Below are 10,888 nucleotides of genomic sequence, written 5' to 3'. Positions count from 1 at the left end.
GTGGGAGAGGACGCATCCTCCATTTTAACATTTGAAGCAACTGACAGGGACCAAATGTGAACATTTTTCAATAGACAGCATTTCACATATTTACACAACACTGTCCCTTAGAAATTAACATCATTAGCCTTTGCATAGCCACAATACTGTGCTGTAGTGGAAATATCAGGAGGGGAACTGAACACTTCCTCACTCATGACAGCTGTTCTGGGCTTTGGAGTAGTGAATAGGCACAATTAAAGAGTGGGATCTGTGATGAGAATTCTTGGACAAAATAGTATGTTCGAGGACTTAAAATAAACCCACTGACAAGATCTGAGGTATTAAAGAAAGTTTTATTTGTACATTTTAGCAACAGGAGAAATAATTGAAGATGCAGTTATCTGCTTTGTTCAAAGAATAAAAACATTTAATTATAAATATTTAGCTAAAAAGCGTGATTTATAAAATATAATCTGTGGCGATATATACACAGTTTAATTGTTTAGCAATTCTCCCACCTGACATTAAAGATTAGAGGTTTTTCTATTTATTATTCCACACTCACAGCTTAGTGCTCACAGTTTAAGAAGCAAAACAGACAGGTGAAGATAAAGATGATCAATCAAATAGACCACTGGTGTGAGTCTTATCTTGGAAGGAATTTGGACAACAATAGAGAGGCAGAACATTAATGCATCCAGAGAGGCTTTGCAAGGAGGGACTGTTCCCCTTTTTGGTGGCCTTCAGCATATAGAGACATGCACCTGGAAGTTTTTAAAACTTGTGGGCAAGTCTCTTGTGCTCATAAGAAATGGATACCATTGGCTAAGGTAAGGTATCATGCAAGCTTACTAAATTCAACTCTGCCAAATGCACCTCAGTCTTGATTTGTAACCCATCTGTTATTCCCTTTCTGAGCAGAAACTGCTCATTGTACCATATTGGTTTCATAGAGTAATGACTAAGGACTTCATGAAAGTCACTTTTGCACTTACAACCTCAGCATGTGAACAGATTTCCAGAGGTGAAAGGCTAGTGCATCATCCAATTGTACTGCCCAGCTCCCAATATTTCTTAGACATTAGATACACCTACTTGCTTCTCCTAAATCCAAGGGCCTAAAAAAGTCTAGTGAGGCTATGGAATAGATTGATAAAATGGAATGTGACAGGCCAAAAACCCCATCAGTTTTCTATTCCTTGTCTAAAGTGGTGTTAATTTTTCTCCTGCCAAAGTCGTGGGTAAGGCCTTCTTTGAGGAAGTCCGGCTACTTTTACTGAAAGGGTTATCAATATGGTATTTCAGAGGGTTATGAAAAACAGAAACCAAGGAAAAAATATAGCCAAGAAACACTGTCATTCCTTCTGGGTTAAGGAAAGCTGATTTGCTACCTGGTTCTTCAGCATTAGGATGAACTTTAATTTCCCTAAGCACTACCTGACAGTTCAGAGTGATGAGTATGTACACAGTTCTTATTGTTCATACCATATGAACACATGGTAGTTGTGAGAGCTGTACCCTTTGGAGTTGAGTTAGAAACTTCAGTCTGAAAGGATGGTGAAATTCTAGCAGAAGATACTCTCCAGGCACAGTCGTGATTCATGGAAATGTACCAAGTTAAGAGAAGTCTCTGGCGGTAGAATGGATGGTTACTGGCTAAATGCAGACTTTAGCTCCCTGAATGCTGCCCGACGGTGTTTCTTCTCTTCCTCTTCGCGCTTTCGCTCATCCTGCTCTGCCTTGATCTCTGCTTCAAACTTACTGGCTGAAGAAAGGGCTTGAACCTGTAAAGGAAAAGAGCAGACATGAGCTATGGGAAGCTGTCAAGGCTGTATCCCTACTTTGAACTTTAGGGTACAAATGTAGGGGCCTGCATGAAAACTGCTAAGCTTATCTACCAGCTTAGCTCTGGTCCCGCTGCCACCATTCTCGATGGATTCCCTCCCTGGGAAGCCTTGAGAAACCTTTCACCAATTCCCTGGTGAATGCAGATCCAAACTTCTTGGATCTTAAACAAGGAGAAATTGACCCTTCCCCCCTCCTTCCTTTCACCAACTCCTGGTGAATACAGATCCAAACCCCCTTTGGATCTTAAAACAAGGAGAAATCAATCAGGTTCTTAAAAAGAAGGCTTTTAATTAAAGAAAAAGGTAAAAATCATCTCTGCAAAATCAGTATGGAAAATAACTTTACAGGGTAATCAAACTTAAAGAGCTCAGAGGAATCCCCTCTGTCTTAGGTTCAAAGTATAGCAAAACAAGATAAGCACTCTGGTAAAAGGTACATTTACAAGTTGAGAAAAACAAAGTAAATCTAAGACGCCTTGCCTGGCTTTTACTTACAATTTTGAAATAAGAGAGACTTGTTTAGAAAGATGGGGAGAACCTGGATTGATGTCTGGTCCCTCTCAGTCCCAAGAGCGAACAACCCCTTAAACAAAGGACACACACAAAAGCCTTTCCCCCCCCAAGATTTGAAAGTATCTTGTCCCCTTATTGGTCCTCTGGGTCAGGTGTCAGCCAGGTTACCCGAGCTTCTTAACCCTTTACAGGTAAAAGGATTTTAGAGTCTCTGACCAGGAGGGACTTTAGTACTGTACACAGTATGGCTGTCACCCTTCCCTTTATAGTTATGACAGAAGCATTAAGAATTTGAACTACCTTGCAGCACATCTGTCTGCCACTTCTTCCTCCAGTAACCATATTCAGTGGTGCCAAAATTGATTAAGGGTTAACAATACTACAGTAGCTGGATATTTACACTGAAGACCTGTTGGTTCAGTTTTATTCTCAAATCAAGAGGATAGTTTCATTTACCAATAGTCACTTTCCACTGGAACTGAGCCAAACGGAGGGAAAATTGTGTGGATATATTTATTCCAACTCAGGAAATAATATTGCAACTTCTTTATGACCTTTTGGGTGAAATACAAAATGAAGCTAAATGCATGAATTGACTTTCAAGATTTATAGCACAACTGTGTTGACCAGTTCTGTATCTCCCTTCCCTAATCACAGTAACTATGTAACTAGCCATCACAGCATGAGTCGTGAAAATACAATGAACATTCCCCAATGATAAAAATTCTTGCAGAAAATTTGATAATTCCGAATTGGGACCAAATAGGAGGAACTCAGTCTGTGGCCCATTTTTACAGATTCATAGATTCTAGGACTGGAAGGGACCTCGAGAGGTCATTGAGTCCAGTCCCCTGCCCTCATGGCAGGACCAAATACTGTCTAGACCATCCCTGATAGACATTTATCTAACCTACTCTTAAATATCTCCAGAGATGGAGATTCCACAACCTCCCTAGGCAATTTATTCCAGTGTTTAACCACCCTGACAGTTAGGAACTTTTTCCTAATGTCCAACTTAAACCTCCCTTGCTGCAGTTTAAGCCCATTGTTCCTGTTCTATCCTTAGAGGCTAAGGTGAACAAGTTTTCTCCCTCCTTCTTATGACACCCTTTTAGATACCTGAAAACTGCTATCATGTCCCCTCTCAGTCTTCTCTTTTCCAAACTAAACAAACCCAATTCTTTCAGCCTTCCTTCATAAGTCATGTTCTCAAGACCTTTAATCATTCTTGTTGCTCTTCTCTGGACCCTCTCCAATTTCTTCACATCTTTCTTGAAATGCGGTGCCCAGAACTGGACACAATACTCCAGTTGAGGCCTAACCAGCGCAGAGTAGAGCAGAAGAATGACTACTCGTGACTTGCTCACAACACACCTGTTAATGCATCCCAGAATCATGTTTGCTTTTTTTGTAACAGCATCACACTGTTGACTCATATTTAGCTTGTGGACCACTATAACCCCTAGATCCCTTTCTGCCGTAATCCTTCCTAGACAGTCTCTTCCCATTCTGTATGTGTGAAACTGATTGTTCCTTCCTAAGTGGAGCACTTTGCATTTGTTTTTGTTAAACTTCATCCTGTTTACCTCAGACCATTTCTCCAATTTGTCCAGATCATTTTGAATTATGACCCTATCCTCCAAAGCAATTGTAATCCCTCCCAGTTTGGTATCATCTGCAAACTTAATAAGCGTACTTTCTATGCCAATATCTAAGTCGTTGATAAAGATGTTGAACAGAGCCGGTCCCAAAACAGACCCCTGCGGAACCCCACTTGTTTACCTTTCCAGCAGGATTGGGAACCATTAATAACTACTCTCTGAGTACGGTTATCCAGCCAGCTATGCACCCACCTTATAGTAGCCCCATCTGAGTTGTATTTGCCTAGTTTATTGATAAGAATATCATGCGAGACCATATCAAATGCCTTACTAAAGTTTAGGTATACCACATCCACTGCTTCTCCCTTATCCACAAGACTCGTTAGCTTTCTTTGATAGGATATCAGATTGGTTTGACATGATTTGTTCTTTACAAATCCATGCTGGCTATTCCTTATCACCTTACCTCCTTCCAAGTGTTTGCAGATGATTTCCTTGATTACTTGCTCCATTATCTTCCCTGGCACAGAAGTTAAACTAACTGGTCTGTAGTTTCCTGGGTTGTTTTTATTTTCCTTTTTATAGATGGGCCATTTGCAGACCAAAGAAAAAGATGTAGTTTGAGAGTTGTTTTTTCAGCTCTACTTTCCAGCCTTTGTTTTAACAGCTCTGCTATGCTACTCTCAATGAGTATAACATCTATTTTTGTCCATAAAACACTGTCGGAAAGGAATTCTACCAGCTTAAAAAGCCCAGTCCAACCAAACATGAAGATATAGCTTTGTAGTGTTATTCAAATCTAATGCTTTGTTATGTTATTCTAACCTAGAAAATTGAACAGACGAGGAGAGCAAGCTCAAATATTGTATTCAGAACTAAGCTTCGTGCACTGGTGCAAGAAAAGAGGAAATTCCTTGCAGTGAATGTTAAAAGTTGGTCCAGGAGTCCTGGTCTGTGTGGTATTCAGTGATCACACAATGCTTAAAGTGCTTGTAAAAGCTCTGCTTTGTTCTGTGACCACTTCCAACTGACTGTGTTTAAGAACAAAAGCTTCACAGCACCTTGGCCCAGATTCTGTGGGTATGTCTACACTGCCATCGGGAGGTGTGACTGCAGCATGTCTAGACATACCCAAAGCTAGCTCAAGTAACAATAGGAATGAAGCCACAGCAGCACAGACGGCTGCATGGGCTAGTCTTGCCTGACCAAGATCCCAGGTAAATAGTCAAGCAGCCACCGCCCATGCTGCCACAGCTTCACTGCTGCTATTACTGGAGCATGCTGCAGTAACACCTCTTGACTGTAATACGGACACACCCTTTCTCTGGGAAGCTTAGCCCCTAACAGAGGCACTGACTCTGTGGGTGCTCCAGGGCTGGAGCACCCACAGGGAAAAATTAGTGGGTGCTCTGCACCCACTGGCAGCCAAGCTCCCTTCAACCCCCGCCCCTCCGCCTCCTCCCCTGAGCACGCTGCGTCCCTGCTCCTCCGCCTACCTCCCAGTGCTTCCCGCCCGGCCGCCGCCAAACAGCTGTTTGGCGGCGTTAGCAGCATGCTCCGGGAGGGAGTGGGAGGAGCGGGAATGCAGCACGCTCAGGGGAGGAGGCGGGGAAGAGGCAGGGCTGGGGCGGGGATTTGGGGAAGGAGTTGGAGTAGGGGCAGGGAGGGGGTGGAGTTGGGGCAGGGACTTTGGGGAAGGGGCCTCATGGAAGGGGTTGAGTGGAGGCGGGGCTGCAGGCTGGGGAGGGGGGTCAAGCACCCATGGCAAAGAGGGGAAGTCAGCGCCTATGACCCCTAATATCTCAGTCTCCAAGGTATTTTGTGAACTATTTTGGATGATGACTTATTTAAATGGCTATTTCAGCCACCAAGATGATGGCAGGAGCATAAACAGGATGGATTAAGTAAGAAGTCTACAGGGTGCTTGAAGGGGAAGGAACCACCATTGGCACAGCAGAGCCTGGCAAAATAAGCCATTTTGTGGTTCATTTATCAGCAGTGAGTAATGCTCAGTGGGGCACAGCATACAAGTCTGAACAGGAAGTGGCATAACCCAGCATGATAGTGAGGATGTGTACTCTGTGTTGAGGAGGAAAATTCACAGCTTCTTAAATTGGTGGAATAAGAGGATTTAATCACCTGGTGACACTGGCATACTGTCCAGCAGTCAAGCATAATGTCCATTCCAGGGGACACATTAAGAAGAGAGAACTCTGACCTGCATAGCAAGCTTTTTCAGCTTCCGCACCTCCACCGTACCACCATACCTTAGCTTCAAAGAAGTTCTTGGCTCCTTTAACTCCCTCGGTGGAAACATCTATTTCAGAGAGTTTTGCCAGAGTCATCAGCCCACTGTCTTCCTCAAGCTCTCCGGCTGCAGCTTTATGGAAAATCAGCAGGAACTAGCAAAGAAACAAAAAATAGACCCACCAAAATTCATCACTGAGGCTCAAGCTTTCAAAGAGGTTAATTACTATTCCAAGCATTTAAACTATATGCTAAATCAGAGCAGCAACTAATGTATGAACCCCAGGATAAGAATTTGCAATTACCAACACAGGAAAACGTTTTATAAACAGAAAGAAAAATGTATTTACAATAAGCTGCATCCAGCACTTTGGATCCAGTACTGTGCGCTCTCAGACTGGAGAGAGAGAAGCCTTTAGGGAAAGGAGAAGGGGCTTTCCACAGACCAGAGCTTTGGCAGCAGTGTGGTTCACACATTGCCTAATCACTGACACCACCAGGGCCCAGAGGAGAGGATGGTCTCTTCTCTCCCCTCCCCCAGCTGAGTGAGTAGTACAGCTGCACGTTGGGATTCTCTGGAGGGCGCAGCTGCCTCAGTGCGTGCCATAAAGCTGACATATGTGCTGTCACCCCAAGCCATTTTGGTGGCCCTTATGTCAGAGTTCACCACACTATGCATTATAGGGGCTCAGATCACACTGCATAATACATAACACACTGAATGAAAGAATGAGAACAGAAGGCTGCCCCCACCTCAAATGAACCCCCACCTACTGTCCCCCGTTGTCCAAATAGGCCCAATGGAACCTACGTCACACAGGACTCAACTCCATAGACAGGACTGTGCATTGTACACTAGTGCTTGGAAGGGATCAGGGAGAGCTTTTGACTCCCATGAAGATTTAGCTGCGTAGGCCAGTCCAACCTCACTGTACTACATACAGTAGTATAAAGACCATCTCAGGTCAAATGTACCTGAACACCGGAGTAGGAGTGTGGACACTTCAACCTGTACTTTTTTGTAGCATCAGGGAGAAATTATGGAACCCAGGACACCCACCCTTTACTTGAGGAACTACCAGGTAGTTCAAGCTCTTAATACAATGCCCTTCTGCCATTGTAGAGAGGGCTGGAGCACTGGATCATTTTTTAAGAGAGGTTAGACAAACACCTGTCAGGGATGGTCTAGATAATACTTAGTCCTGCCATGAATGCAGGGGACTGGACTAGGTGACCTCTCAAGGTCCCTTCCAATCCTACGATTCTATGATCATGGATCAAAGCCAAATTCCCAAGAGAAAAAAAAACTGTCACTGACCTTCTGTAACTGTTGTTCTTTGGTGACCTTCCAAGAAAGAAGTAGTAGAGGGCATGACACTAGAGGTCCGAATGGAGGGCCTGTGAGCCTTGACAGGACCAGGTTTGAAGTCCCATGTAAGGATCGGCTCATGAACCTGAGGGTAGAGTCTCTCCAACCCTTGAGAAATTGGACCGCCATCTGATGAGAGAACACTGACCTGCTGTTCACTGGTGGGTGGAAGGCAGAGACTGCTGCTAAGTGCACCTTGAAAGATGCAAGAGCCAAACCTTGCTGCTTTAGATAGAGCAAGTAGTCCAAGATAGCCTGCAGGGAAGAATGAACCAGAGAGAGATCTCGTTGAGATGCCCATCTCAAGAAGCATTTCTATTTGGCCACATAAGTAGCCCTAGTGGACGGTTTCCTACTACCTAGCCAGACCTGTCATGTAACAGCCATACTGTCAGATGAAAGGAGGTGAGGTTCAGGTGGAGCACAGGTTCAGTACAGCTTCAGTGGCTGTAGTCTTGTGAGATCAGGTCCGGACAATAGCATCCTCTTCCACTCCTGCTCTGATAGATCCAGTAGTGTTCCAAACCAGTGTTGGTGTGGCCAAGCCAGAGCTATAACTCTCTGCTTGATTTTCAGGAGGTCTTTGTGAACCAGAGGGACAGGGGGAAAAGCACAGGCCAGGGGCCCTGAACATGGGAGCAGGAAGGCATCAGAGATGGAGCCAGGACTGTGACTGCACAGCAAGCAAAACTGATGGCACTTCCTGTTCTGCTTGGTTGTGAACAGATCTACCTGGAGAGATCCCCACCTTTGGAAGATGAACCTGGCAATCTCAGAGTGAAAGGACCACTCGCGGTGAGAGGAAAAGGATCGGCTGAGGTGATCCGCCAGTGCATCCCGGGAGATGTGATGCCGTGAGGTGAATGGAGTGCTTCACGCAGAATTCCCACAGACGGATGGCCTCCTGACACAGGGCCGAGGATCAAGCACCTCCCTGTTTGTTGATATAGAACATGGCCACGGTATTGTCTGTCAGAACTTGCACCGCCTTACCTGAGATCTGGGGGAGGAACACTTGGCAGGCTAAGCGTACAGTCCTGAATTTCCTGACGTTCATGTGCAGGGAGAGTTCCTCTTGGGACCATAGGCCCGGAGTCCTGAGGCAGTTGAGGTGGGCTCCTCAGCCTAGGTCTGACACATCCAAGACTAGGGACACTGACGACTGAGGGGTACCCCCATCATTACTGGCTTCAGGTCCTTCCACCAATCCAGGGAGGTGAGGCCTAAGGGAGGAACAGTGAGTACCAAGTCCAAGTGGTTTCTGTTTGGAAAGTAGCCACGGTCTGTAGGGGCCTGAGGCGTAACCTTGCATGCCGAATCACATAAGTACATGTGGCCATGTACCCCAGAAGCTTCAGGCAAACTCGGGCAGTCTTAATTGGGTGTACCCTGACCTTGGATATCAGGTCCAACAGAGTCTGGAATTGGGCCTCCAGAAGGAAGGCTCTGGCCTGGGTTGAATTGAGCACCACCCCAATGAATTCTATTCTCTGAACTGGAACAAGAGTCTACTTTTGCTCATTTAATCAATAGGCCCAGCACCTGGAAGGTGACTTGGACCATGCTGATGCTGTTCCACGTGTGAGTCTCTGACCGACCTTTGATCAGCCAGTTGTTGAGGTACGGGTAGACCTGGACACCTCACCATCTGAGGAAGGCTGCTATATTACTGCCATACGATTCATAAAACCGGAGGGGCTGCAGACAGGTCTAAGGGAAGAGCAGTGAACTGGTAGTGGCATTGATTCACAATAAATCTGAGAAATCTTATGTGGCCAAGAGAGACAAATGTGAAAGTATGCATCCTTTAAGTTGATGGCAGCTTACCAGTCCCCTGGATCCAGGGAGGGAATGATGGAGGCCAGGGAGACCGTGCGGAACCTCAGTTTCTTGAGATACCTGTTGAGACGATGCGGGTCCAGAATGTGCCAGAGGCCTCCCTTGGCCTTTGGGATTAGGAAATACGCGAGTAGAGCCCCTTTCCTCTCAAGTCTCGAGGAACTTCCTCCACAGCCCCCATGGATTGGAGGGACCGCAACTCCTGGGTGAAGAGTTGCTTATGAAAAGGGTCCCTGAAGAGGGATGGAGATGCAGGGTGGGAGGGAGGGGGTGGATAAAAATTGAAGGGTATTGCCCATTGTCACTGTATTTAGCACGCAGTGGTCTGATGTTATGTGGGAGCATGCCGGGCTGAAGTGGGATAAACAGTCCAAAAATAAAGGGGAGGCAGGATCTGAAGCGGGAACTAGTATAGCACCCTGAGGCGCACCTTCAAAAGGCCTGCTTGAACCCACCGGAGAACCTATGAGACCCTGGCTGGGAGGTTGAGGTGAACAGAAGTGGCTGATGCCGTTTGTAACCTCTCCCTTTCCTTTTGTAGGGCTCCTGTCTTGGAGGTGGTGCCGATAAATGAGGTGGCTGTTGGAGCCTGAAGTGCTTCCTGGAAGCAGACAGAGCATAGAGGCCCAGTGACCTGAAGGTGGGTCTAAAGTCCTTCAGCCCATGAAGCCTCGTGTCTTGTCTGCTCTGAAAATACTGAGGAGCTTTCAAAGGGGGAGGGGGTCCTGGATGGATTGTTGGACCTCGTGAGGTAGTCCTGAGGACTGGAGCCAAGAACAACGCCTCATGGTGACAGCAGAGGCCATTGTCCTCTCTGTCACATCAGCTGCATACAAAGCTACGTGGAAAGAGATCCTGGCCACATTCTGACCCTCCTCCAAGAGTGAGTTCTGCCTCCAATCCTGAGGCAGAGAGAGTCTGAACTTGGACAAGGAGTCCCACAGATTGTAATTGTATCTCCCTAGCAAAACATGCTGATTGGAGATATGCAGTTGATAGCTACTCATTGAATAAACTTCTCCCCCAACAGATCCAGGTTTTTTTGCATCTTTTTGTTTGTAGCGCTCATCTGGCCCTGCCTGTCCCTTTTGTTAGCTGCTGACACAACGAGGGACTCTGGGGCGTGTGTGAACGCGTGAGTACAGGTACTCAAATCCACTTGCTGGCACATAATGTTTCTTTTCTGCCCTCTTTGAGGTGGGAGGCAGAGGAGGAGTTGCCACAGGGCCTCGACCGGACCCATTACAGCCTCATTAATGGGTAAGGCCACTTTGGAGGGAGCTGCTGTAGCCAGAAGGCTGTGGGATGTTTCCTTAAGCGCCTCAAATTCCAGCCACAGGTTAGCTGCTATCCATGTCAGAAGGTCGTGATGGGCCCTGGAATCATCTTGCAGAAGTGAACTACTGGGCCCTGAGATGGCCTCGTCTGGAGCACGAGGTGGCGACGGGAGCCACATCCTGAAAGTCAGTACCAGGGTTGGTACTGGAGTC

General features: G+C 46.2%; 1 protein-coding gene across 1 annotated transcript in view; it reads right to left on the bottom strand.

Moving 5' to 3' along the window:
* Nucleotides 1-316: 316 nt before the first annotated feature.
* EFHD1 (EF-hand domain family member D1) overlaps nucleotides 317-10,888 on the bottom strand; it is a 45,812-nt gene continuing 35,240 nt past the window's right edge. The window contains exons 3-4 of the mRNA XM_065410823.1: nucleotides 6,211-6,345; nucleotides 317-1,766 (exon numbers count right to left, since the gene is read on the bottom strand). Of these exons, the coding sequence (XP_065266895.1) occupies nucleotides 1,632-1,766; nucleotides 6,211-6,345 (270 nt within the window). The 3' untranslated portion in view covers nucleotides 317-1,631. The remainder of the gene's footprint in view (nucleotides 1,767-6,210; nucleotides 6,346-10,888) is intronic.

This window comes from Emys orbicularis, chromosome 9 (genome assembly GCF_028017835.1).
Source record: "Emys orbicularis isolate rEmyOrb1 chromosome 9, rEmyOrb1.hap1, whole genome shotgun sequence".
Classification (NCBI taxonomy): domain Eukaryota; kingdom Metazoa; phylum Chordata; order Testudines; family Emydidae; genus Emys; species Emys orbicularis.
The sequence above is the reverse complement of the archived record's forward strand: the minus strand, read 5'-3'. Positions and strand labels throughout refer to the sequence as shown.